Source organism: Cydia fagiglandana, chromosome 9 (genome assembly GCF_963556715.1).
Source record: "Cydia fagiglandana chromosome 9, ilCydFagi1.1, whole genome shotgun sequence".
Classification (NCBI taxonomy): Eukaryota; Metazoa; Arthropoda; class Insecta; order Lepidoptera; family Tortricidae; genus Cydia; species Cydia fagiglandana.
This window is the reverse complement of record NC_085940.1, coordinates 10,818,413-10,843,981: the sequence shown is the minus strand read 5'-3', so window position 1 is coordinate 10,843,981 and position 25,569 is coordinate 10,818,413. Positions and strand designations below refer to the sequence as shown.

At 37.4% G+C, this 25,569-nt stretch overlaps 1 protein-coding gene across 1 annotated transcript in view; it reads right to left on the bottom strand.

The window, feature by feature from the left end:
• Positions 1-8,562: 8,562 nt before the first annotated feature.
• LOC134667370 (uncharacterized) overlaps positions 8,563-25,569 on the bottom strand; it is a 43,215-nt gene continuing 26,208 nt past the window's right edge. The window contains exons 31-47 of the mRNA XM_063524752.1: positions 23,758-23,909; positions 23,342-23,461; positions 22,487-22,702; positions 21,861-21,935; positions 21,358-21,550; positions 20,564-20,659; positions 19,803-19,939; positions 17,487-17,639; positions 16,995-17,127; positions 15,874-15,998; positions 14,989-15,113; positions 12,004-12,181; positions 11,580-11,667; positions 11,216-11,280; positions 10,845-11,004; positions 10,053-10,249; positions 8,563-8,683 (exon numbers count right to left, since the gene is read on the bottom strand). Coding sequence (XP_063380822.1) covers positions 8,567-8,683; positions 10,053-10,249; positions 10,845-11,004; positions 11,216-11,280; positions 11,580-11,667; positions 12,004-12,181; positions 14,989-15,113; positions 15,874-15,998; positions 16,995-17,127; positions 17,487-17,639; positions 19,803-19,939; positions 20,564-20,659; positions 21,358-21,550; positions 21,861-21,935; positions 22,487-22,702; positions 23,342-23,461; positions 23,758-23,909 — 2,330 coding nt within the window. The 3' untranslated portion in view covers positions 8,563-8,566. The remainder of the gene's footprint in view (positions 8,684-10,052; positions 10,250-10,844; positions 11,005-11,215; positions 11,281-11,579; positions 11,668-12,003; positions 12,182-14,988; positions 15,114-15,873; positions 15,999-16,994; positions 17,128-17,486; positions 17,640-19,802; positions 19,940-20,563; positions 20,660-21,357; positions 21,551-21,860; positions 21,936-22,486; positions 22,703-23,341; positions 23,462-23,757; positions 23,910-25,569) is intronic.

Genomic DNA, 25,569 nt, shown 5'->3' with positions numbered 1-25,569 from the left:
TAACATTATAAACAAGTATTAAACTCTATTTCTTTGCTTTATTGGATACCTATAACAATTGCTGTTATTTAAAAAAAATGCGAGATCTTAAAGCAGGTTAGATTTGACTTGGCCAGTTTTCATTACACCAGTCATTTTATAAAGTTATTCAACATATATATTTTGTAATTCTGATAAAAACTGGCCAAGCCAAATATAACCTCCTTTAAGATCTCACATTTTTTAAAAAATAACAGCAATTGTTATAGGTATCCAATAAAGCAAAGAAATAGAGTTTAATACTTGTTTATAATGTTATTTTGTTCCTAAATACATATTTGGATTTTGCATAGAACTTGGCAGTGGCACTCATTTAGATCTCCATTCTTTTTGCGGCGAACCCCACAGCCAAGCATAATTTTTGTATTGAACTTGGCTCTCCTTTTTTACATTTATGTTTTTGATGGGATATCAATACTTTTTGTAAAGAAAACTAGGCAGGTATTGAGATTTAATGTTTTTTCTTGTGTTTCCGCTGCATGTTTTTTACTTCTGTTCGTTGTATTAATTATGTGGTGCCGCGCGCCGCCAACGACACACCGTTGGTCGGTTGTTTAGCGCGTATTACAGGTTTTTTGTATGGGGACCCCCCCTATTTTTTAATTTTTTTTATTTTTAGATTTTTTCCTACGCTTACACACAATTACCAAGCTGGATTCCAAATTTCATCCTTCTAGGTCATCTGGAAGTAGGTTAGGTTTAGGTACTATATGTCAGTCACAATAAAAAGAAATTTGTATGGGGACCCCCCCTATTTATTAACTTTTTTTTGTTTTTAGATTTTTTCCTACGCTTACACACAATAACCGAGCTGGATTCCAAATTTCATCCTTCTAGGTCATCTGGAAGTAGGTTAGGTTTAGGTACTTATATGTCAGTCACAATAAAAAATGGTTTTTTTGTATGGGGACCCCCCCTATTTTATAACTTTTTTTTATTTTTAGATTTTTTCTTACGCTTTCACACAATAACTGAGCTGGATTCCAAATTTCATCCTTCTAGGTCATCTGGAAGTAGGTTAGGTTTAGGTACTATAAGTCTGTCAGTCAGTCTTAAAATTTACGACTTTTTGACCTTCATATCTTTATAACCGTTTGAGCTAGCTTCATGAAATTTGGGCTTCTAGATGTCCTTATGGATATAATTAAACACACGTAGTTTTATGTGTTTACGTTAAAGATGTTTTGAGTTATAGAAGGGTCAAAAGTGGCACCAAGTGGTTCGTGTAATATTACACTTGGCGCTAGCTAGCCAGTTCCTTTGCTTGAACTTGGCTTGACACGCTGCCGCGTGTCTAGATATATATATATATATTATATATATAAATGCAAGTGTCCTGACTGACTGACTGACTGATTCATCAACGCAGAGCCGAATCTACAAAAGCCAGAAAGTTGAAATTTGCACACCAGATTGCATTTATACAGTGTACAAGAGATAAGAAGCGATTTTGAGAAATTCAACCCCTAAGGGGGTTAAAGAGGGGATGAAAGTTTGTATGGGGTTAAAGTTTTTTTTAAGCTAGGAATTTGAAATTTCGTAAAAAGATATATTATTAAAATACAAGAAAACTAATTTCAGCGTTTTTGAAAATTCATCCCCTAAGGTGGTGAAAAAGGGGTTGAAAGTTTGTATGGATATCAAAAAAAATTTCAAGTGGTGGACTTGAATCTTTGTATTTAGGGATATTATTAGAAGACAGGAAAAGTAATTACAGCGTTTTGTAAAATTCATCCCCTAACAGGGTTAAAAAGGGGTTGAAAATTTTAATCCATTACAAATGCTTTGAAACTTCGTAGAAAGGCATAATAGCCGATTACAAAAAAAGTGATTGCAACGTTTTTGGAAATTCAACCCCTAAGGGGGTTAAAAAGGGGATGAAAGTTCGTCTTCGGGTGCAAATTTTATTTTAAGCTAGGAACTTGAAACTTTGTAAATAAGTATCAAATTCAAATACAAGAAAACCAATTTCAGCGTTTTAGAAAATTCATCCCCCAAGGTGGTAAAAAAGGGATTGAAAGTTTGTATGGATATCAAAAAAATTTTCGAGCGCGGGACTTGAATCTTTGTATTTGGGGATATTATTAGAAGACAATAAAAGTAATTTCAGCGTTTTTGAATTTCAACCCCTAAGGTGGTGAAAAAGGGGTTGAAAGTTTGTATGGATATCAAACATTTTTTCGAGTGTGGGACTTGAATCTTTGTATTTAGGGATATTATTAGAAGACAGGAAAAGTAATTTCAGCGTTTTGTAAAATTCATCCCCTAACAGGGTTAAAAAGGGGTTGAAAGTTTGAATCCATTACAAATGGTTTTGAAACATCTTAGAAAGGCATAATAGCCGATTGCAAAAAAAAGTGATTGCAACGTTTTTGGAATTTCAACCCCTAAAGGGGTTAAAAAGGGGATGGAAGTTCGTCTGCGGGTGCAAATTTTATTTTAAGCAAGGAACTTGAAACTTTGTAAAAACGTTTTAAATTAAAATACAAGAAAACTCATTTCAGCGTTTTTGAAAAATTCATCCCCTAAGGTGGTGAAAAAGGGGTTCAAAGTTTGTATGGATATCAAACATTTTTTCGAGCGCGGGACTTGAATCTTTGTATTTGGGGATACTATTAGAAGACAATAAAAGTAATTTCAGCGTTTTGTGAAATTCATCCCCTAACAGGGTTAAAATGGGTTTCAAAGTTTAAATCCATTACAAATGCTTTGAAAATTCTTAGAAAGGCATAATAGCCGATTACAAAAAAAAGTAATTGTAACGTTCTTGGAAATTCAACCCCTAAGGGGGTATTGTATTGTATTGTATTGTAGTACGGGCGATTTTCCGCAACTCGACGTCTTGCGCCTATTTTGCGTGATAGGGGGTGGGCTAGTCTTGCCAGCCCAGCTCCTCGAGGAATCCTATCAAACCTTTGATGTTGAGTAGGACCTCGGGGAGGTCTCTCGGGGATCCGAGATGTTTTGCCCTGTATGGGGCCAATCCGCTGCACTCCAGCACCACGTGAGAGGCTGTTTCTTCTTTCTCCATGCACCCACGGCATAGGGGACTGTCTGTGACACCTGTTATAAAAAGATGTTTGTTAAAAAGTCCATGACCTGTTATGACACTGGTTACCATACTCAGTCAAACCTTTCCTAGTTAAAGGAGCGTCCTTGTGAGCTTACCGTTCATGCTAGGCATGGCTTGCTTGGCCTGTCTGCATCCAGCTTGGTTCAGCCAGTGTTCTGTGTGTAGTTTCCCTGTACGTGCCAGCAGCATTGAGCGTACCTTACTAAACGGTATCGGGAGGATCGGTTCCGGGCCAATAGCCCCCGTACCCGATCCTTGTCTGGCGAGCTCGTCCGCGGCGTCGTTGCCTCGGGATCCACTGTGTCCTTTGATCCATTGTAAGGTGATCTTATTGTTCTGACATACCTCCATTAGTCGTTCGTGGCATTCGTGTATAAGTTTGGATGTGATTATATGGCTTTTTAGGGCCATTAAGACTGCTCTACTGTCGGAGAGTATGCGGATGGAGGATCCTACTACCTTCCTTGCAGTGATGGCAGCCGCCGCGTTAATAATGCCCATGCACTCAGCCTGGAATACCGAGTTATGGGCTCCTAGCGGAGTGGTGATTGACATGTTCAGGTCTTCTGAGAAGGTTCCAGAGCCTGATCCGCTGTCTGTTTTGGACCCATCAGTGAAGATTCTCAGCTCCCGGGGATTGAGTCCTTCGCAGTTGTCGTCCTCAAATAATTGTATTTTGTACCTTTTGTCAAAAATGGCTTGTTTGTGAGTTCGATCCGTGCCCGCCATGAGCACCGGAAACTCGCTGTATAACTTTTCCAGGCATGTTGTGTGAAGAGCTCCTGTGGTGTTAGACCATATATTGAGGGTTCGTAACCTTACCGCTGAGAGACTGGCCTCTTGTTGTATGTGTAAGTGCAGCGGTGAAAGGTTTAGCATGACCTCCATGGCTGCAGTCGGAGTGGACCTCGTGCAGCCAGTGGTGGCCGCGCATGCGAGCCTCTGGAGTCTTTGTAGCTTGTCTCGTACGTTGCCTAGGTTTGTTCTTGGCCACCAAACCAGAGCACCGTAACAGAGTAGGGGGCGGATTATGGTCTTATAGAGCCAAAGGGTAATTTTCGGGTTAAGTCCCCACTTCTTATCAATCATCCTTCTGCACTGCCAGAAGATTACTCCCGCCTTGTCTATGCGTTTGTTGATGTGATTGTTCCAGTTGAGTTTACTGTCGAGAGTCAGCCCTAAGTACTTAACTTCATCGGTCAGCTGTAGCTCAGTCTGGAAAAGTGTTGGTCTGGTAAAGTTGCCAAGTACCCTTTTATTGGTGAACATTACCATTTCTGTTTTGGTGGGGTTAACTGATAGGTCAAATTCTCTACACCAGCGTTCCACGATCCGAAGAGCTGCCTGGGTGAGGTCGCATACTGTACTGGCAAATTTCCCTGATATTAATATTGCCAGATCATCAGCGTAGCCTATTGTGTAGAAGTGTTCCTCGTTCAGTTTGGTTATGAGGTTGTTGACTACTAGGTTCCATAACAGAGGTGACAGAACTCCCCCTTGAGGGCATCCTCGCACCGCCGCTACGGCCTGCGGTTCACCTACATACCTTATTGTTCTTTGATTTAGCATGTTCATGATCCACTTTATTAGTCCGGGTTCAGCGCCGTGGCTTTCCAAGGCGTTCCCTATACTGGAAAAGTGAGTCTTGTCGAAAGCGCCCTCTATGTCAATGAAAGTGCCGAGGCACATTTCTTTGCCATGGATGGCTCTCTCAATGCGGCTTACGACCATGTGCCCCCTAAGGGGGTTAAAAAGGGGATGAAAGTTCGTCTTCAGGTGCAAATTTTATTTGAAGCTAGGAACTTGAAACTTTGTAAAAAGGTATTATATTAAAATACAAGAAAACTAATTTCAGCGTTTTTGAAAATTCATCCCTATGGTGGTGAAAACGGGGTTGAAAGTTTGTATGGATATCATGCATTTTTTTCGAGCGCGGGATTTGAATCGTTGTATTTGGGGATATTATTAGAAGACAATAAAAGTTATTTCAGCGATTTGTGAAATTCATTCCCTAACAGGGTTAAAATGGGGTTCAAAGTTTGAATCCATTACAAATGCTTTGAAACTTCTTAGAAAGACATAATAGCCGATTACAAAAAAAAGTAATTGCAACGTTTTTGGAAATTCAATCCCTAAGGGGGCTAAAAAGGGGATGAAAATTCGTCTTGGGGTGTAAATTTAATTTCAAGCTAGGGACTTTAACTTTTTAGAAAAAAAAGGTAATAAATTAATAAACATGAAAACTAATTCAAGCATTTTTGAAAATCATCCCCCAAGGTGGTGAGAAAGGGGTTGAAAGTTTGTATGGAGATCAGATATTTTGTGAGTGCGGAACTTGAATCTTTGTGTAAGGGCATAGGTAGGTACCTATTATGAGAATACAAGAAAAGTAATTTCAGCAACCAACATCAAAATCCACTTGACTTAAAACTTCATACAACTTGCTAAAAAAGAAAAGTACTTAATTTCAACATTGCTTGGATATGAAAATTATAGGTACTAAAGATGTAAAATGTTGAAGATAAGATTCCACGCGGACGAAGTCGCGGGCAACAGCTAGTTATAGGATAATTACACTCTGTCAACAGAAAATTAACACAAAAGTGTGAGAAATCCACAACTCTTGTGTCATGTCTTACATTATACGTTTAACATTTACTCATCAAAACGGATATGGCATAAATAAAAATTCTATTAATTCATGATTACTCGTACCACTGTATTCACAATATTTGTTTGATACTATAAATAGTAAACATATATGCCTAAATGATATATACGTTCAATATTTCCTAAATGTAAAACTTTCCGAATAATATTTTTTTTTGCTTCTTTTCGCTCTCCTGCAAACCATGTAAGTGGCGTATGGCACAAACGTATTATCACCCGACGATAAGCTTTTATTTAAGCTTAGCCTAAAAAGGTCAACATTCAAAAGTAATGTTGGGTCATTGTGCTTGACGGGAAAATGTTGCCATCCATCAAGAGCAAGACTGACGGTATACGTTGGTAAATTGTAATCAAACCACGAATTATCCTAGCAGTGTTCAAGTTTTTTGAATACGCATAGTGTATGGGCGCGAATAAATATCGAATGTAATAAAATAGGACTACCACGAAACTCCTATAAATCAATATATACTCATTGTTGTAAGTGTTTGTAATTGTAAAACTTTCCGAAAATACCTTTAACCAACATACCACGCTTTTCCCTTTTCCTTAATATCCAATAAAAATGTAACGTGGTAGAAAAAATACACTGGTTACAGACATCATTACAGACACTCTAGTGCCAAAAACTGAATTTAAACCACGTGGAAATCTCATAAAAACTCTTAGGAATTTTAGTGTGGATTTGGTGTGGATGCCCTCTACCTAATTTATTAAAGTCATTAGTAAAAATATCTCTTCTGTCACAAAACATTAAGAGAGCATGCTATCCAATAGCTGCCCCACTGTTTTTGTCGCGCCTCATCGTCGATATTCGTCGGTCGGCCCCGCGTCGATTTGACTCCACGCCAGACCAATATTCAGCGGAGCGACAAATCAGCACTTCGATATTGCCTCCATTTGCTATCCAAATCAATATTATGGAAAATCGGATTTTTCATCGCGCCAAACCGCGAGCACTAAGTGAACCGAAAATGTTTAATGCTCAAAATCTATCGGTTTTTTCTGGTTCGGCAAATTTTTGTGCTAACGCGCGAAAGATGGTGAACAACTTGAACAAAACGGATTTATTTAAACAAATGAACAATAAAGGTTTTACGAGTATATTGGCTTTAGGTAAGATTGGAAATACGTTCCGTCTTACCCCAACGCACCCTATTTCATTATTACATTTCAAGTTATCTACCTCCTCTAAAACAAAATTAATTCAGAGATAGGTATTATCGGATCTCGTTTCAAATTGAAAATAACACGAATTTTGATTGTTATTCAAGGCAGCTTACTGAGATTTTCAATAATATTGATTTCAAATTGTCTTTGTGCGTTTCTTTTGCACCAATTTAGGAGTGCGAGCGAGATACATACACATACATTTAATATTTTAAGTAAATTTATTTCAAGAGCTCGTTTTCTGAACCGTATAACTTACATCAACTTCCTTGTAATAACATTGTTGTTCGTATTTGGTATATACTTATGTAAAACTTACTCTTGATTAAAGCAAAGGAAAATCAAAAGTATCTACAATCGGTTGCCCCTTTTCTTGCTAACAGATAGGTAGGCAAAAAGACAGCCAAAATCACTATTATTCTCAAAGGACATTTCCAATAAATTACCTTGAAAAAGGTTTTCTAATAAAACTCCGAATATATGACTGACATTGCATGATATTAAACTTTTGTACATAATTATAGATACTTACCTATTAGTGAAATAATTATTTTTTTATATTAATTTATTTTCTAATTTCATTTAATCTTTTTTTGACATTTACTAAGTTATTTTATTGTGAATTATGCTCCTTATTAACTTTTTTTGACATATTGCAATACCAAACTGTTTTACTTTGAACGTGCACCCGTGTGGCGTTAAAAATAGAAATCAGATGTTTGCTTGTTAATAGTATTGCTTAGAAAAAAAAATCCTATATGCATGACGTTTGTACCTAAAATTTAGTATTTAAGAGATTTTTGCAATGCCCTGACTGGGTATCATGTACCACCTACTTTACAAATAACACCTAAGTATTGTAATGTACCTGATTATGCAAATAAATGAAATAAATGAAATGAAATAATAAAACTCCTCGGTGACGATTATCATGCCTCCATCTTGTCTTTTGCGGATACCTACAATAGTTACTAACATAAAATGGATTGGATACTACGTCGTACCTAGAAGGTTGAAGAATCATGGCGGCGCGTGAAGTGATGCTGTAGTAATTTTTAGTGTGAAGAAAAATAAGAACGTATTGGTTTATCGCATGTTACGTCTTTGTTTTGCCTCCCTTTAGCTGTATAGAAGCAAAGACTTTATTTATGTCACACCATCAAATATTGTACAGTGGAAAGACTTGTAAAGGCATTCAAGAATAACCAATGGTATAAGAATGCTACCTATGTAAGTTACCAATCTGAATAACTCATCTTTGATTATTGTGAGGCAAAAGTGATAATCCCAACAAAGATTTATTTAAATACAAGAATTATTGTACTTAGAAATAATATTACACTAATTAGTTACACATATTATTTATTTATAATTTATAACACTGAAATTATTGCATCATCTACTTATAACCTTACAATATAAATCTTAGATACAAATGACAGCACTCAAAAAATTGTAAATCAGTATAAAATTAATTCTAAAGGTTTCCCATGCAGAAATATCTTCTACCTTCTAAAATCTAAAATCAAGTAAATGTGGCTTTTTCTGTGTAAAAATAACGCACAGCTACTTTGCTTATCGGTACGTGGTTACATTACCGCATTTTATTACATTTTAGTTAGTAATACGAGCGAACAGAATGTTAGATCTGTTTGTAATACTATTTTGCGCCTCCGGAAAGTACGGCAGTATGTGGATCCAAGAATCCAGTGACAGCGACAAAATGCTTACCTGAAAACATGTGTAATTTAATCTATACCAATACTCGCAATAAGTATATTTAAAATTTACTTCACTGAATTTTTAAGTTTTACGTAAGTACGTAGGCCAATAGATGTAGTTAAATTGGACCTCAGTTATATACCATAGTCTGTGCGGAAAGAGACGAGTCGTGGAAAGTATGGGGTACAAATAGCACAATACTTGACTCTTCTATTTCCGCACAGACTCTACACGGATAAAATGTATAGCTATTCATAATTCTTTACCAATAGATCATACAAAGAAACTATCGGCTCGATTCGGAAAATGAGTTAGATATCTATTAGACATCAAGAAGTAACGATATTGATAATTTAAAGATATTTGTAAGGTAGATATGTCAAATTTGACGTCTCCGCGATTCTGGACGTCCTCTTGAACGATTTCCACAAGTTATGACTTAGATATGCAAGTCACATCTACTCGATATCTAATGTAGATCCCAAAAATCTCTAGTCCGTCTCTAATCTTGCAATTATCTCGTTTCCCGAATACGCGTGTATATCAAATAGCAAAGATATCGATTCCGTATGCAAAATTACATTAAGTCGATATTCGTATAATTAACAAATAACGAAAATAAAATTTCGGCTCGACACAAATCACACTTGTGTGCCTTGATTGTATTCCATCCACCCTTATTGCGTTCCATTATCTGACAACCTTTTGTGTAGGTTTTCGGTAGCGTAGAGTATCAATAAAAAGAACTGTCAATTTCGAGGCCCGACTGTACCCTCTTCAATTCAGTTCTGTACAAATTTACTACAATAACATAACCATTGATACTGCCGTATTCGAATTTCAAGATATTCACAAGAGACGACACGTACTAGATCCATTCTAGATACGTTATAGTTTAGATATCAACTAGTTCTCTTTTGCAGCGCGATTCGGGCAACCAATGTCACTTTTACGTTAGATAGAGTAAGATATCTATTAGATGTGAATTGGATCTCTAAGCCATATCCTGTGGAAATCGTTCAAGAGTATCTCCAGAATCGCACAAATGTCAAATTTGACAGGTTAGATCTTAAGCATATCGTTATCGTATCTTGGTGATGACTAAAAGATATCTAATAGATGTCTATTCCAAAATCCGAATCGGGCCCATAGTTTATATAAAAAAAGAGATGACGGCCCGATTCGAACTTTAAGATACGTCAAATATTACGGCTAGATACGATATGGATTAGATATGTTAGCGTCAAAAGTAATGTTATTGTTTGAAGAAACGTCACTTTTGACACTCGTTTGACACTGACATATCCGGTCCACATCATTTCAATATCTAGTATTTGACGTACTTATCTCATTGTTCGAATACGGCTGTTACTCTCACCTTGGTCTCAGCTCTGTAGGAGAAGCAGTGAATGATGCCACGGTGCAATCCCTGCAGAATCCCGAACACGTCTCCGGGTCCTAATAGCTCATGCGTGGTTTCCGTCAGGTCGGGGCGCACGGACACCACGGACACGGTGCCGGAGGACACCCAGTGCATGCGGGCGTCGCTGTCACCCGCTACTACTATGTAGTTGCCTAAAACATAGTATTTTATTTGTTGGGAAAACTTACAGCTAGAGTAACAAGCTAGGTAATAACATAGAGACAGTAAGCCAATTTCAAGTTTCCACAGAAAAAAATAGTTATGGTTATTGATTCGACCTGAACATCGAAAGGCAATACCTGAACCTCGAAAGGCAATACCAGTGGCGGGGCGTTAAAAATATTCGCTGGGTATTTAAGTCGGAATTTATTTAATTTGCTGTTTCTTTGGGATTTCTTGAATGAAATTTCCAGCTGTCTATAAACGGGCAAGCCAGTGGGAATCGAGTTAAACGTTTATTTTTTAACAGTATTTATTATTATGTAGAGTTTGATCTTAACAAAAGCCCTGTCATCATGACAACTTCACTTTAAAATTTGGTTAAAATTCATACAATCCCGCGCAATCCATAATTCCCTTGACCTTAAAATTAATGAATGATGAAAATTACTAATTTCTCTTTAGCTAAAATCTAATAAGCTATTTACGTTTAAAATGAGGACAGAGACAATTAAAAACGAAGCTCCTCGCGTTTTTCACCTAAATCCTTTTTTAATGAAACAAAAGCTTAATTAACTGGGGATTTACCAGGGAAGAATATTGTGTAATCCATGGCCACGGTGAGCTGACGAAGAAACGACTCCCCCGTGTCGGCGAAAACGTAGCAGTTCCTCAAATGTTGGCCAAACATTGCCGACATTAGGTCGCACCGTCTCACGTACGGGGTCTGGGCCAAGAGAGCTGGCAACTGTTTAATCAAATATTTGATGTCATTATTACCGCAACAAGTAACGAAATTATTTGTGACGTCCCACGGTAAAGGTACCAGGCGGTTGGCGCATATGCTATTATTAACGCCGCTCCAATATTGCGGCGCTTTGCGACGTAAGCGCCAGCCGCCATAAGGTACCTTTTGCCGTGGAACGTCACATTTATTTAAAAATAATCTTGGTTAATACCTGTCGTCCACGCTCTGTCACCCAGAGTTGTTTGACATACTTCCACAATTTTTGGGATTGGTAATCTTAAATGATAGAATATTTTCATTAGCTTCTTAAAACATGTAAGGTACTGGTCGTAAATGATTACCAGCTGGATTAAAAATAAGTCGTTAAGGCACTGGTCCCACCGCGAGCTAGTAAGCTATGAGCTATCGGCTATAAACACGAACGATATTTATAGCTCACCGCTGGGCGAGTAACTATAAATATCGCCGTGTCTCTTTTATTTACACGGGAGTGCTTATCTTTTGTTCGTGTTTATAGCCTATAGCTCATAGCTTACTAGCTCGCGGTGGGACCAGTGCCTAAGTGAATCGTTTACCTGAAAGTCCTTGATTTTTAAGTACGTCCATAAGTTCTCCCGTTGCCTTTTCGTATTTTGTTAATGTATGTTCTTTTGAAAACGTGACCTAGATTTAAAAGTTAGGTCAACATGTTAATTTTTAGAGTTAAAAGCTTTAAAGCCTATACTACTCGTAAATGGTTAAGTTTGGATTATAAATAAGTTGGTTTTTGTAAGTAAGTAAGTAAAAATAAAGTAATAACTATATGTTCTGTGGGCGCAGCATGGTTCCATTTTTATCGCCTGTCACTATGCCCGTCACTTTCGCACTTTACATACTTGTTAAAAAGTGACAGGAATGGTGACAAGCGATAAATGCGACCCTGCTACCGCCGCTGTAGTGGTCAGCGGGGTGACCGTTACAAAGAAAAATATGCTATGAATAACAGTTGCGAATATTTACCTGCATAGAAGTTGCGACTACCACAGCTGCCAGCACCTTCCCAGAGAGTAGGCAAATGTTCTGAATGATCTCGGGAGTCAGGTCGTTGACCAGATACTCGTCACCACCTGTAGCGGTCAGCAAGGTCGCCATCACGTAGAAAGACGTCGTGTAGTCCCACACTTTAGTTGGCGTTTCTCTACAAAAATAAGGTAAGTAGATATATTTTTTTTTTCATAACTTGCTAAGCCATTGTCCGGTTTTATCCGTCGATTTTGCGCACTTTTACTTTCCGCACATTTTATCCGTTGCTTTTGCGGACTTTTAGTTTTATTTAATTAGTTAAACACACATTTCCACCCCAGTCTCTACCACTTTTCACTCTTGCACGAAATTATTTTTGAAATAAAAAGGTTGTATCTAGACACGCGGCAGCGTGTCAAGCCAAGTTCAAGCAAAGGAACTGGCTAGCCAGCGCCAAGTGTAATATTACACGAGCCACTTGGTGCCACTTTTGACCCTTCTATAACTCAAAACATCTTTAACGTAAACACATAAAACTACGTGTGTTTAATTATATCCATAAGGACATCTAGAAGCCCAAATTTCATGAAGCTAGCTCAAACGGTTATAAAGATATGAAGGTCAAAAAGTCGTAAATTTTAAGACTGACTGACAGACTTATAGTACCTAAACCTAACCTACTTCCAGATGACCTAGAAGGATGAAATTTGGAATCCAGCTCAGTTATTGTGTGAAAGCGTAGGAAAAAATCTAAAAATAAAAAAGTTATAAAATAGGGGAGGTCCCCATACAAAAAAAACATTTTTTATTGTGACTGACATATAAGTACCTAAACCTAACCTACTTCCAGATGATCTAGAAGGATGAAATTTGGAATCCAGCTCAGTTATTGTGTGGAAGCGTAGGAAAAAATCTAAAAATAAAAAAAACTTAAAAAATAGGGGGGGTCCCCATACAAAAAAACCATTTTTTATTGTGACTGACATATAAGTACCTAAACCTAGATGACCTAGAAGGATGAAATTTGGAATCCAGCTCGGTTATTGTGTGTAAGCGTAGGAAAAAATCTAAAAACAAAAAAAAGTTAATAAATAGGGGGGGTCCCCATACAAATTTCTTTTTTATTGTGACTGACATATAGTACCTAAACGTAACCTAAGATCTCGCATTTTTTTTAAATAACAGCAATTGTTATAGGTATCCAATAAAGCAAAGAAATATAGTTTAATACTTGTTTATAATGTTATTTTGTTCCTATAAATACATATTTGGACTTTGCATAGAACTTGGCACTCATTTAGATCTCCATTCTTTTTGCGGCGAACCCCACAGCCAAGCATAATTTTTGTATTGAACTTGGCTCTCCTTTTTTACATTTATGTTTTTGATGGGATAAAATATTACTTAAGTAATTCAGATTATAATCTGCACGCCTCGCCTTTCTCATCATATACTCGTATCGCAAGTAGAAATAAGGATGCGTTCCGATATATTTGGGCACTTTGACCGTCACTATCAATTTGATGCTGAATGTACCAAACCAACACAACAAAATTTTATTTAATAACAATAACACAGCTCGTAGACTCTGTATCTGAAGCAAAATCCGACTAATGATACAAACAAACGAGAATAATGGATTATCTTGTGACAAACTAATGTTAAATTCAACGAAGTTTATTTGAGGTAAGTATAGCCGAGAACGAGACAATACAGATTTCTCGCTGTCTTTATTTTGGGGACTCGTCCCTACATTTATAATCAATTTAGTCTGTGTATTTGATTAGATAAAATAACCTCTAAAAGCTTTTAAAGTATTAATATTTCCTATGTATACGCCTCTGGATACGTTATACGTGACGTGAGCAATATTAGTTTGTACAGTGGAACCTGGATAATTGCAATCTCAAGGGACCGGCCATTTTTTGTCAATTAACCAGGTTTTTCATTTAAGCAGGTCGTGTCAATTAACGAGGTTCAAAAAATCGTTGTGTCAATTATAGAGGTTTTCATTAATAGAGGTTGCGTTCTGACAAATTTCTTTTATAGAGGTGCAAATAACCATTGAAAGTAGATTTACACTCTTACGTTCTTGGTTTCTAGTCTATAAAAAAGCTATCTATATATATACCTATATATAGCTTCTGTCAATACTTGTACTTTTACACTACATTAATTACTACTTTATTTTCTTATTAATCATTTGGGTTTAAACAATTCAATTGAATTGTAGAAGAAAGTTTTATTAGAATGTAAAAAGCATACTTTGTTTATGATTTTAACAAAACTATTTCACCTACTACAGGCTGTGATAGATACCCAATAAATAAATTGAATTCTGGATGAAGATATAAATCAAATTATCATTGCTATTAAAATATTGTTTCTGCTGTCTACAACTACAATATTTCAATTACAGAGGTAATAAGTAAGACTCGTTCCAATAATAGAGGTAAAAAAAGACCAAAAATAACGGATTTTTTTAACACAGTGTCAATTATAGAGGTCTTAGTTGCGATGTGGTCAATTACAGAGGCAAAATTACGAAAAGCACTAAAATCTAAATTGCAATTATAGAGGTTCCAAAATTTCAATTATAGAGGCCTTTTGGTCTCAAGGGACCGGGACCGGACTTTTGGTTGCAATTATTGAGGTTTTCCATTTATCCAGGTGCCAATTAACCAGGTTTCACTGTATATAGGTATACGCACAAGAAAATTATCGAACTTTCAATGATATAATTATGAATTCCCACGTAATTTACGATTAATACAATTTCTGTTCATTCACAGCTTGCTAGTGGTCGAAAGAATAATTAAATTTACTTATATAATGAATGCGGCTCGACCAGCGTATTATATTACCATGTTTATTGTATCTCAGTGCAGATATAAGCTTCACCACTTTGGGCAAGACTCGAACTTGTGACCTCTTGGAACATATTCTAAATACCAAAAGGAAATAAATATGAAACACATTTACTCTTCAAGAAAGTGCGTCTTGATCGTCCGCACGGTGCAGATGGGCTGCACGGCGATGATGACGAAAAGCCACAGGCACGTGAAAGTGTGCACGAAGAACACCACCGCGTGCACTGTCATCACCGCCTGTGCACACACACACTTATCTTTAACAACATTAAATGTTTTTTTTTTTACCTAAGGGCCACCCCACATCTGGCGTCTTTCGAGCGTCGGCGACTACGTCTATGGCCGCTGCTCGACGCAACGTTGACGCAACTGCGCAGCGACGTCATTTTCCATAGCGCTGAGTGGCGCTGACCAGACGCCGACACTCGAGGGACGCTAGATGTGGGGTGGCCCTAAAATATGTTCTATACATAAGTCCGGCTCATTTCCCGTGAATTTCCCTGACAAATTCCAAAAGTATAGTCCCATCCGGAAGAAAGCATGAAACTTGGCATGCATGTAACTTATAAAGGTAAGAAAAAAAAAATAGAAGCCCTGTTGTCAAGTGGCTCCTTTCCTAGTTTTGTGTTCCATTTTTTAATGGTGTTAAGAAAAAAAGTTGAGCCCAATCGAGCATCGGGAAGCGGTTCTAATTTAGCTTCCAATATTTGACTCACTAACATATACTTAGTAAAATAATAACTAACAAGAGTAAGTTACATAAAATCTTGTAAGGGGCTATTCATAAATTACGTCATTTCAAATAATTAGGGGGGGGAGGGTCTGAACATCGGATGACGGTAGCATGAAGTAGGAGGAAATGGGGTCATTTGAAGCATGATTTTTGAATGATTATAGGGGGGGGGTCAAAAATCGTCAAAAATTGACGACGTAATTTATGGACAGCCCCTAAATACTAACTTAAAAATCAATACGAGTAAACAAGGTAGTAAAAAACCTGTAAGGTAGTAAGGTTATTTGTAAGAACAACCGATGACTTGTTATAAAATTCAAACAAGTATTTGATTCGGAACAGCTTGTTTGCTCTCAGGTAGTGCATAGCCTTGATAGTTTTCCTGTAAGTAACTAAATGTTAAGTAAACATTAATAGTTAACATTAATAATATTAATTTAAAATATATATACACAAAAGTATTTTTGTATAGGTACCTTGATGGTGGCGCACAATATCCCAATTCATGCTAAGCTACGAGTATGCTGCTAACCTATTAAACGCTCTTAACTTGAGCTGTGACATAGATTTTATAAAACATTAATTTTATACATATGTCACCATAAACTCTCCTCAGTTTCTAATCTCGCTAGTTAAATTATAATATAAACTGACTGTAGGAAGATTACAAACTAACCTAACCTACGTTAGATTGCAAATACGGGTTCACAATCTTACGGTGTCATAATATACTCGTATATGCCTTATTAACCATAATTTATAATCTGCTATTGGTAATAAGCTCTGGTAATATATTATTAAAACAAGTTAAGAGAATTCGGCGTAATGAACGCTATTAAATTTTTACACTCGTCGAAGCAAAAGGAAATAACGAGCATGTGTGTTTCCGGCAAAATCTCGAATGATGTTTAAAAAATAAGGCACAGGAAATAAAATCCAGGATAGTGCATTTCAAAAATACCTTGTACGCTTCACGGGAATAGGTATAAGTACTTTGATATAATTTATACTAGTCTCTGCGAGAGAAAAGTTGTTTGGGCTTAGAAAACTGTTTTTTCACCACACCAGCTCGGAAAGGCTTACTTTGCACTTCAAAAACTAATAGCAAAGTTGCATTTTATTCACATGGTGGTAAGGTTACGTTTGACTTTTTCATGATGTGGCCAACCGGTCAATTCAATGATTTTCACATCATGAAATGACCAATACTATGACCTACCTATATATAGATACTTATAAAACAAAGTCCCCCGCCGCGTCTGTCTGTTTGTATGTCTGCTCCCGATAAACTCAAAAACTACTGAACGGATTTTTTTCCGATATTGCTCTGGTTTAGTTAGGACAATAAAAATGTTACTCGGAGCACTAAATCCAGTCGACTTACGGAAAACAAAATCCGAAGAGCATTAATGGGAAGTTAACGAACAGATCTGAGTAAAACAATATTGTATGTCTGTAGTAGTTTCTACGGCACTTGCTAGCGTCCATGATCAATTCGCCACGCTTGCTTGCGTACCCCTGAAAAAGTAACAAGCTCAAAATAAAATTAATCCTTTATAGGGATCGTGCGCGTTGGAGGGTCTGCCATCTTGTGGCCTGAATCGGAAACATATGTGCACATGTACATTGCCAAAGCAAGTGCTATGCTACCATCTACCGTTCTCGTCGCTACGTTTCCTCTTGTGCATAGTAGGTCCTGCCATCTTGTGGGCTACATCGGATGCAAAAACTACAGATTTACCCCTCGCGCCAAAAATCTGACGGCTCCTATGCTGGCCCCTATAGTTCATGCACGGGGCCTTTCGCACCACAGATTCAACATTCCAGTGTCGATTTTAATCCTAATATGAAATAGATTTATAACTGAAAAAATTTACCTCATGCATCGTCAAATACATGTTCAGATAAAAATAAATGTCGAATAATGCCAACGCCCACATAATACCATAGCAGTCGTTTAGCGTAGTAATGCTGTAGAGAACAATCACATAATTCGCCGTTGCCATGAAACTTGTCAAGTAGCCTCCCATCTGTAAAGAAAATACAAAAGTTCAAGACAGACTACCTACACCTACCTACCTACACCTACCTACCTACCTACCTACCTACCTTTACCTACCTACCTACTTTTGAAACTGCATATTATACCGGGTGTGGCCTGTAATATGAGCAAAAAATTAAACTGTAGGCTGTACTCCTCATACTGACCAACATTTGTTCAGCGACTTTTAAAAATAACTAGTGGTTTGATTTTTATTACACTTTAAAGTTTATTCTAAGACGCAATGTATTACGAATTTTGTTATGTTTAAGGCGTGACAAGCAACGTCAATCACAATGATATGTCGTGGCGATGGCGTCCATTGAAGATAATATTTATTTTGTATGATAAATAGGGAGTCTAAATACTTCATAATTTTTAAAAGTTGTTGAAAAAAAGTGTCACCGTTTGAGAAGTACAATCTATGTTTTAATTATTTGCTCATGTTACAGGCCACACCCGGTATTATTATGGTCGCGACAGATCAACCACTTTTCAGTGGGTCGCGCTTATCCCATTCTTTAGTGAAAAGAAAAGCATTAATGTCACTTTGACACCGCGCAATAATCAGGCAATAGTATTCAGAAGGTATTAAGAGACTCGCTATCACGTCGTGGACGCGATAAACGCGACTTTAGAACTTCTGGGGCCCGTTTCTCAAAAGCTTATAACTTGTAATACCTACAAGTGGAAGTCCCTTTCTATCATAAGCTGTCAAAAAGTAGCATCCGTATTACAAGTTACAAGCTTTTATTTCGTATAGCCTAGTTAGTTTAAGGCGCCGCGGATAGGAAATATTGGGAAACCCTGATATTGATATTGCAAATTAACGGAATCTAAAATGAACTACCTAATCAGTAATGCATAATTATTATGCTGATCAAGTGATCATTATAAAAAATCTGTCATTAAAATAGCAATTTAATAGGCTACTTTCCTACTAGTCAAATCAGCTTCTTTTTTAGAACTGTCAAAACGATTTGGTAATATGGAATTTATATGAAAACGAATGTAGTGACGTCACGGTAAACTCGCCTACTTTTTATATTTCAATCCTACTTATTAGATACAAATTGTGTTGAAAACTAGCTGTTTTCTATGTTTTTCTAATAATTATCTGGTGCTTTATTTCGTACACGGTTTGAAATAATTTATTTTAAGTACAGGAAACATTCCTATTACACACATTACTAACTCAGATAATTGTAATACGCTTTGTTTAAAAGAAAGTACTTATCTAATAAAAAACAATTAAGTTAGCTAGCGTTTTTTATCATCGCCTGAATTAATGCCAGTTACAAATCTCCAGCAAAATACTCATATTTTATTTCTTTAGCCGGTTTCGGGTACCTACGTATAATTATTTAAAAGAGGAAAAGTACCGGAGTGAGTGTAAAGGCTTAAAAGATAATCGGACTGCTGACAATGATGAACGCGAGCCGTTTCGGACTTTAAATGGCGTCGTCGGCCTCTAATCGAAGCGGGAATAACCAACACATTGATACTGTAAACACAGTAACGTTAATGTTTAATTATAAGCAATAAAGGTGACAAATGGGTGACAAACTACTAGAATAAGGCTGTCATGCACTAATACGTTTACCTTACAAAATGCTAATAGGAGTACAATCGGTACCTACATTGACTGACAATTAGAAAAGTTGGATATTTAATATGACCAAAAACCGTTTATCCTTATCACAAATATCATCTCCTTTGTAAAAATATCACTGTAAAATTATATTTTAAACATATAAGAGTCTGTACAGCACATATTAGTTTATGTTGTTTGCACACGTTTTATGCGTACAAAATGCCTGCGTTAGAATAAGAACTTAGCCGAAACTATACAGGGCGTTTTTTGGACAACTAGCCATATTGTGCGAGATGATTATATAGGCCATACTGAACACCTTTTTCTATGAGACCAACCCCGAAATCCCAAAAAAAATTTGGCCTTCCCATAGAAAACGTCGACATCCACTCGACCAAAATGTATGAAACGGCCAAAAAAATTTTTGTGATTTCAGTGTCGGTCCCATAGAAAAAGTTGTTCAGTATGGCCTATCTAATCACCTAGCACAATATGGCTAGTTGTTTAAAAAACGCCCTGTATTTATGTAAGTACCTAAATATAAATCTAAATATTCACCAAATACATCCAAGTGCCCGGCCTGAACAAATTGTACACGTTCTTTTGGCTCTGTAGGGAAAACGCGCTCATCGTGCCCACCGACTTCGTCTGGCTCAGGTTCGACTGCGAATGGGCGGTTCTTAATGTTGAAACAGCTGCGTACAAAGTTTACTTCATAAGCAATATCAAAGTTTGATAAGTATACTAGATGGAATAGGCTTTACTCTTAACCTTTTCGACGCCATGTCAAACACAAAAGCAGTCACTCGGACGCCACGTCACCGAGGTGTCAAAACTGAAATTGAACTTTATGCATATGGGGCTGTCCATAAATTACGTCATCGATTTTTGACGATTTTTGACCCCCCCCCCCCCCCCCCTACAATCATCCAAAAATCGTGCTTCGAATGACCCCATTTCCTCCTACTTCGTGCTACCTTTATCCGATGTCCAGACTCCCCCCCCCTAATTTGAAATGACGTAATTTATGGATAGCCCCTATGCACGTGGTCTGTGACCGATTAATCCGTCTTTGGCGTTGGACCTGCGGTGCGGATATATCGGTCATTGGCGTCCAAAAGGTTAATCATATGATAGCAAGACAGCTACGTAGCTTGTAGTAATTTCTCGAGCGAAAGAGCCGTTATACTTTAGGTACCGTGAACGTCCACGGCAACGGCACATTTTACGTTCACGTTAAAGCAGAGAACCCAAATGTAGATTATGCAGTTTTTCAAGGTTCCGTACCTAAATTTTAAGATTTTATTTTCTTTACATACCTGAGTATTCAGGCATGTCATAACGACTGTCATCGGTCGTGCAGATGGAGCTGAATTTAGAGTCCATAGAGTATACATCGTAGAGTTCTGACCCTTCTGTAAATAGATAATGAGATGATAATTATATTAACGAATTCGCAATAAAATGAATATAGAACTCACAGCTTTCAAAATATTGCTTGGAACTTTTACTTCTATATTTCACTGTTTATTTTATAAGTATGTTTGGTTTTTGTTTGTTTTTCAGATCCTTGATAACTAGATGTACCGCTTTAAATATCCTATTCCGAATTTAAATTAATTTTATTTTTTTTATTTTTATGTCGTATGTGACATCGGAAATCTTGTAACACAGCCACCATATCACGGAATAGGTTACAAATCAGCTTTAGACAAATACCTAAATAAATAATAGTACATTTTTACAATGTACGAAATAAAACACTTTAAACTCTCGCATTTTGTACACATATTTAATTACACAAACGTAACGTATAACGTAACGTGTAACGTTTGTGTAAATAAAGATATGTACGAAATAAATCGTAACAAATATCAAAAAATCACGGACCCGGACCAGTCCCCGAAGGACAAAGAACAGTTTTACTGAAGATATTGATGATACAAGTAAGAAAAATTCCCTCGTTCCAACATTAAGTCGAATAAGTGCCTTCCGCGACCGCGAACCACGTTCGACGTATTGCCTCCCTGTGACACTTACGTATGAATTTACAAGTGCGACAGAAAGGCAACACGTCGAACGTCGAACGTGGTTCGCGGTAGGCCCTCTGTACCTGAGTCAGAATCATCCGCGATGTTCACATTGATTGGCAGAATGTAGTCTTTCGACGTTTCGAACGCTTTGTTCAAGGGCTCCTGTATCTTCGGGTAGTACTTCACCAGGTTGAAGAACGTCTGGCTCGGGATCACGAGCAAGTCGAGGCTCCGGCTTGCGTAAATTGACACTTCGGAACACGATATCGGATGCTGAAACCACAAAATTATTGCTTATTCTGATGTTTTACTGTCATTTTTCAAGTGTTTAAAACATGCATTATAATAATATTAAATTGAAACTCTAAGTCCATGGGGTCCCAGCGCGCATAAGTTGTTCGCAGAAATCGCGAAGCGTCTGGTTGACGTAACTGGCGACCGAAGCCATCCTTGGTACAATGCCTCAAGGGCCTTTTTTAGATTTAAGCTAGTTATTAATTTATTTTAGTAATACCACTGTATATATCTTGTTTGTAAATAAAAGCAATTTGATATCAAATTTACATTTTAAGACATTCCTTACCCCAGTAAAATTCCCAAACATTCCGCCTGGTCCCATACAAGTGATCATTTCATTGTACGAATTCATAACGTCAACCTGAAAAATATTTTAACCACATATTATACTCTAGCGGCCCACCATACGAGTACCAGCTACATTGCCAATCGAATTTGAATCAAGCGTATTAGAAAATAGAGTTGAGTTTGTTTTTTTTTTAATCGAACGAAACAAAATAAATGCAACTCTGTTCCATTTCATTAATATTTAAAATTCAGAGGTAATTTGTACTAGTATTAGGACATTGAACCCCAAGAGGTTATGGAGTATTTATGGAACGGTAATACCTACTTACCATCCTTCAAAAAATCTAATGAATGGCAAACCCGCAATTCAAGCTTCCTTACCATAGACTAGGAATCCTCTAGACCGAGTTTAGAGCAATTATTTCATGAAACCGATGATGCCAAAAATACGGTGTGCGCGGGACGAGGTGAGCGAAGTCCCGTGCCGTGATTGGTCCGTTCAAAGACACGGACGTCACACAAAGACACTTTCGACTCGAACATGGAGTAAATTTACCGTATGCGTGGCAGAGGGGGTAGCGTGACTATGCTCAGTCTGAAGGATGTTTTGTCTGTGTTCCTTACCTTGCCCCGATAAATAATATAAATATAAGGTTGTACATCCTTGCACTGTATGACGGTTTCAGCCTTCAGGAAGTACATTTCGTTGAGGTGTTGAGTGATAACTCTGATGAAGGAGCGCTCCACTTTGCTGAAGAGTGGGACCTCGCGTAGGGTCCGCTCGTACATGAACACGAGAGTATCTTCCATTAACGCAGAGTTGAGTCGCCGGCATATTTGCTGTACAAATAACATCCATACTTTATGTCAGCCGGGCTAGCACAATGATTGACGCGGCAGTATCTCACGGCGAGATAGACTACCCGTCCCTCTTTAATTAACATAGAAAACGTATCTCGCCGCGAGATACTGTCGCGCCAATCATGTGCTGGACTTACTGTAAAATTAAATGTGATTAAAAGATTATTCGAGGTAAATATAAAATAGCCAGGTAATTCAAAAGAGTTCTTCATTATAGGTAGAATCACATATAGCAGCGTCTTTTAGTTTTTATCTTAGAGTGCGAGTGATGCGGATTTAGCATTATTCGTTGAATTTTAGTCAACTATAGCACAAAATAAATAATACCTAGTACCGCCGTACAGAAAGGAAACTTCCTACAAAACCGAAGTTTGACAGCGGTTTTGTCGAATCATGCTGTCCTTTTCTAATATACGGCACTATGCCTTCGGCTATTTAGGATTGTCAAAATTCAAGCCATTATCTTATATGTGGTCGTGCACGCAAAGGGACGTCAAGTTGTGTCAACCCTAATAATTGCTCGGAGCAATGCTGAGCAGAGCGGAGCCGAGTTTGGCCGAAGTCAGGGGTTTCGCACCCCTGATAATAGTGAAGTAGGTATTAATTTTATCCGTTCACCTGAGGATTGCTTCCGTTGGTGCGTCGCCACAAGTAATCGAAGTATTTTAACGTCCTTGCTGTTAGCATTGGATCGACGTTTTCTTGGTATAAGAAGTTCGCCAAGTCTGATGTTTTTTCCTTAAATAAAAATAGTCACTTGTGTTTGGTTATTCAATATTATAATCTTAGCCGCCCAGAGTCCTATAAAAAGGTCTCCTGTTCCATTATAATTTGAATTTTTGTTTTGTCAAATCAAAATCCCATTTTTCTTGGCAAGTATTGACGTCTGGGCAGCTAGAGGATAAGTTTGAAAACAACAGTAGGTATTGATAATGCATTTTTTATTAGGCATAGAGCGTAAGACCTTTAAAGGCGAAGTTAGGATTTTATGGGGATTTTATCATAGAAGTGAAATGCAACTATTTAACACTCACTATGTGATCAAGTAAGGCGTTGCCCGTTGAGGAGCGAGCGGACGCGACATATCCGCACATAAAGGCGAAATACAAGATAGTTAAGATTGCAAGCGTTGTGGAGATCAGGGCGTCCGTCGTATTCACAGACATAGTAGGCGTGCATCCGCACCCTAAAACCAAGCTTCTATAAGTCACTGTACACTGGGCATTGACGTATAATATCTAAGGACGGGCACTACGGGCACTAAAAATGATACTAGTTCAGCGGTGTTACTCACGAATTCCAGCCAATCGTGCAGTCTAACGCAACTATTTGCGACCAATAGCGCGCGTAATGCGAACTCGTCAACAAATCGCGCACGTGATGCGAACTCGTCAACCAATCGCGTTGTAGCGGTGTCACACCGCTGTACTGGCTCATTATTATTGCCCGTAAAGCCAGTCCTAGATATCTCTATGTCAATGACACTGGGTGTTCCTTGCGGTTAATACAGAATTGCATGTCGCGAAAGGCCCACTTAGACGGCGCGAAACCTAATACCTATGCAATATTCTTTACGTAGTAGGGTAAAGGCACCAGTAGTCAGCCTTATAACGACTTTTTTAAGTTTGAACGTTCGGCATTTCTACAGGATTAGTCGGTTAATTAAACAAATGACATAGTTAGATCAATTGTTTATCATAATTTCAAAACAAAATATTTAAAAAAATAACAATCCTCTTTATTATATCTTTAATTAAGTTTAAACAAAAAGTGGCACTTTTCTCCAGTAGTCAGCCTCCAAAATCCAGTAAGCAGCCTCTGTGTACCCAGTACTCAGCCTTTATAATATTCATAATAATCTGATCATAATAACTTATATTTATATCATAACCAACAATATGATTATCATTAAATTTTCCTATAAGTACATACAATTCTTATGACACGAAATTTGTTAGTTAAGTACTAGGTATGTACTTAACTAAAAAAGTTGTCAAGCGAACCCCAGGTTCCCATGAGCCGTGGCAAAAATGCTGGGATAACGCAAGGAAGAAGAAGGTATTCGGTAAAAAAATAATGAAACGATTCTATGCAGATCTAATTATCATTAATAAACAAAGTCATATACCTACCAGGAAAAAGCAAAATGATGTTATGTATAGTTAACGTCATAAATATGTATACACCTTTAAACCTTATTTCAATGAGATAGGGTTTAAAAATGTGGACATATTTTTGGCGGCGACGTACCAAGCAACGTCAATGGCTGAGTATTGGATCCGCGAAGTGAAGTGAAGAAGTTCCAGTGGTCAGCCGCATTATAACGTAATTTCAAATGCGGCTGACTACTGGATTTTACTTAAAATTTACTAGGGCATGCCTAACTAAATTTGAAAATGTAAATTTAACGGTCCTAACGGTCACATTGGCTCGAAAATAATAAAATAAACGAATAACCCAAAGGTCAGCCGTGGGGGGCTGAACACTGGATTTTTTGGAAAAAAGTGTTATCCAGTGCCCAGCCCCCTCAATTTATAAGTGAAATATTGATATTTTCATCAAAACATAATCCAATTTTATAGATAAACTAATAAACAAACCAATCATTAACAAAAATAATAACTTATAACATTAAAACATAGTTTTTCTTGCCTGTTAAGAGAACACCACGTGCAGTAAAAAATATGGCCGACATGACACTTTTGCACTCGTCGACAAACAGCACCTGTATGAACGTGTATATTTCTTCCCCCCGTTCCCTCACCGCACCTGTCGTGTGACGTATTAACCAATAAGGAATCAAAGCTCCTATTTGAGTACTCGCGATTTGTTTAAACGAATATACC